Here is a 1,319-nt window from a genome sequence, read left to right on the forward strand (position 1 = left end):
CATCACTTACGCCCCTCCGCCAATCCTCGATAGGTTATGTTAGGGGTTGATAAGACCCACCCCTCCGACAATCCTTGATAGGTTAGGTTGTGTTAGGGGCTGATAAGATAGGGGTTGTGTTAGGGGCTGATAAGATCTAGGTTGAGTTAGGGGCTGATAAGACCCACCCTTAGGTTGGGTTAGGCTCTGGATAGATGGCAGAATGGGGAACCGGCAGATTGGGGTACCCTGCAGATTGGGGGATAAAGATGGCGACCCGGCAGGATGGGGTATCTATACTACTTAGGAGGCAGCCCTTGTGGGGAGATCAGTTTGTATGCAATTTATCCAGGAATGTGAGGTCATGTTTTCATGTGCTTGCTGTGTGAAGTAACGTTTTTTTTGCTACCTGTTACAGAGCAAATCCATTCGGCAAAGGCCTCAATGATCCAACGGGGCAATCTTACCTATTTTATGACTATGTCCGTGTTCGAAACCAGCTGATGGCAGCTGCAGATGCAAAAGGACACAAGTTCTTTTGGTTATTTGAGAACACATCCCATTTAAAAAAGGATGTTCAGTCAACCATGTCAAAGTGAGTGTCTCCCATGTATATTTATTTTTAAATTAATGACAGGGAAGGTTACAGCAACATTATTTTCCTTTTATTTTGCAGGGAACTGGGCTGCCAGCCCTTTCAAATATGAGCTAGCAGATTTAGTGCCACGAAAAGGAAGCGCCTGTTCTGGTGTAATGTACCTGTAGTGTATGATAGCTTGGAGCCCCAGGGAAGGAAAAAATTACTCCAAGAATATTTAGGTCTTGTTCGCATAGCTCAGGTACCTATTGCCAAAACCATCACCACAAATAGGGCTGGACAGAAAAGTTCATCAGGGAAGTTGCCAGTTACGTACGAGGGGAAAGAAGAATATCTATTTTCTAGAGACATTGAACTTCTACTTGGATTCCCTGCCGGATACACAGATTACGGCGGGATGTCTAATTCTACTCGCACTGCATTACTTGTCAGGAGCTTGTCAGTTGATGTTGTCATGGAAATTCTTTCGCCACTGAAGGACTTTTTCAGGAGAGACAATTAATGCTGCAGTCTGGGCTTAAAAAAATAGTGAAGAGAATTATTTCCAGGTACTTCATGCATTGCTACTTGTAATTAAATTTAGATAGTCTCCCTCCTGTAGGACTTCTTCAGGAGAGCCCGTTTAAAAAAGATTTACCCCAAGAAGTTGCCAAAATCAGCCCGAAAGGGCCCCGGAGGCCACGGGCAGTCCCGCACTTTGTCCGCAGCCATGCCGGACTGTCCCAAATTCAGTCCGTCGCGT

General features: G+C 45.3%; 1 protein-coding gene across 1 annotated transcript; it reads left to right on the top strand.

The window, feature by feature from the left end:
• The first annotated feature begins 264 nt into the window (after window positions 1-264).
• LOC127751415 (DNA (cytosine-5)-methyltransferase 3B-like) lies at window positions 265-1,079 on the top strand. Its single transcript, XM_052274941.1, has 3 exons — window positions 265-335; window positions 398-574; window positions 755-1,079. Exons 1-3 carry the CDS (start codon window positions 265-267, stop codon window positions 1,077-1,079), a joined length of 573 nt encoding a protein of 190 aa, XP_052130901.1.
• Window positions 1,080-1,319: the final 240 nt, after the last annotated feature.

Source organism: Frankliniella occidentalis, unplaced genomic scaffold (assembly GCF_000697945.3).
Source record: "Frankliniella occidentalis isolate FOCC.00 unplaced genomic scaffold, Focc_3.1 Scaffold471, whole genome shotgun sequence".
Classification (NCBI taxonomy): domain Eukaryota; kingdom Metazoa; phylum Arthropoda; class Insecta; order Thysanoptera; family Thripidae; genus Frankliniella; species Frankliniella occidentalis.

What these genes read in the sequence shown, in the direction of transcription:
- LOC127751415 (XM_052274941.1), top strand. Translation starts at nt 265, where the DNA reads ATGGGGTATCTATACTACTTAGGAGGCAGCCCTTGTGGGGAGATCAGT. An exon ending in TATGCAATTTATCCAGGAAT is followed by an intron (nt 336 to 397) that starts GTGAGGTCATGT and finishes TACCTGTTACAG; the next exon opens with AGCAAATCCATTCGGCAAAG. An exon ending in GTTCAGTCAACCATGTCAAA is followed by an intron (nt 575 to 754) that starts GTGAGTGTCTCC and finishes AGTGTATGATAG; the next exon opens with CTTGGAGCCCCAGGGAAGGA.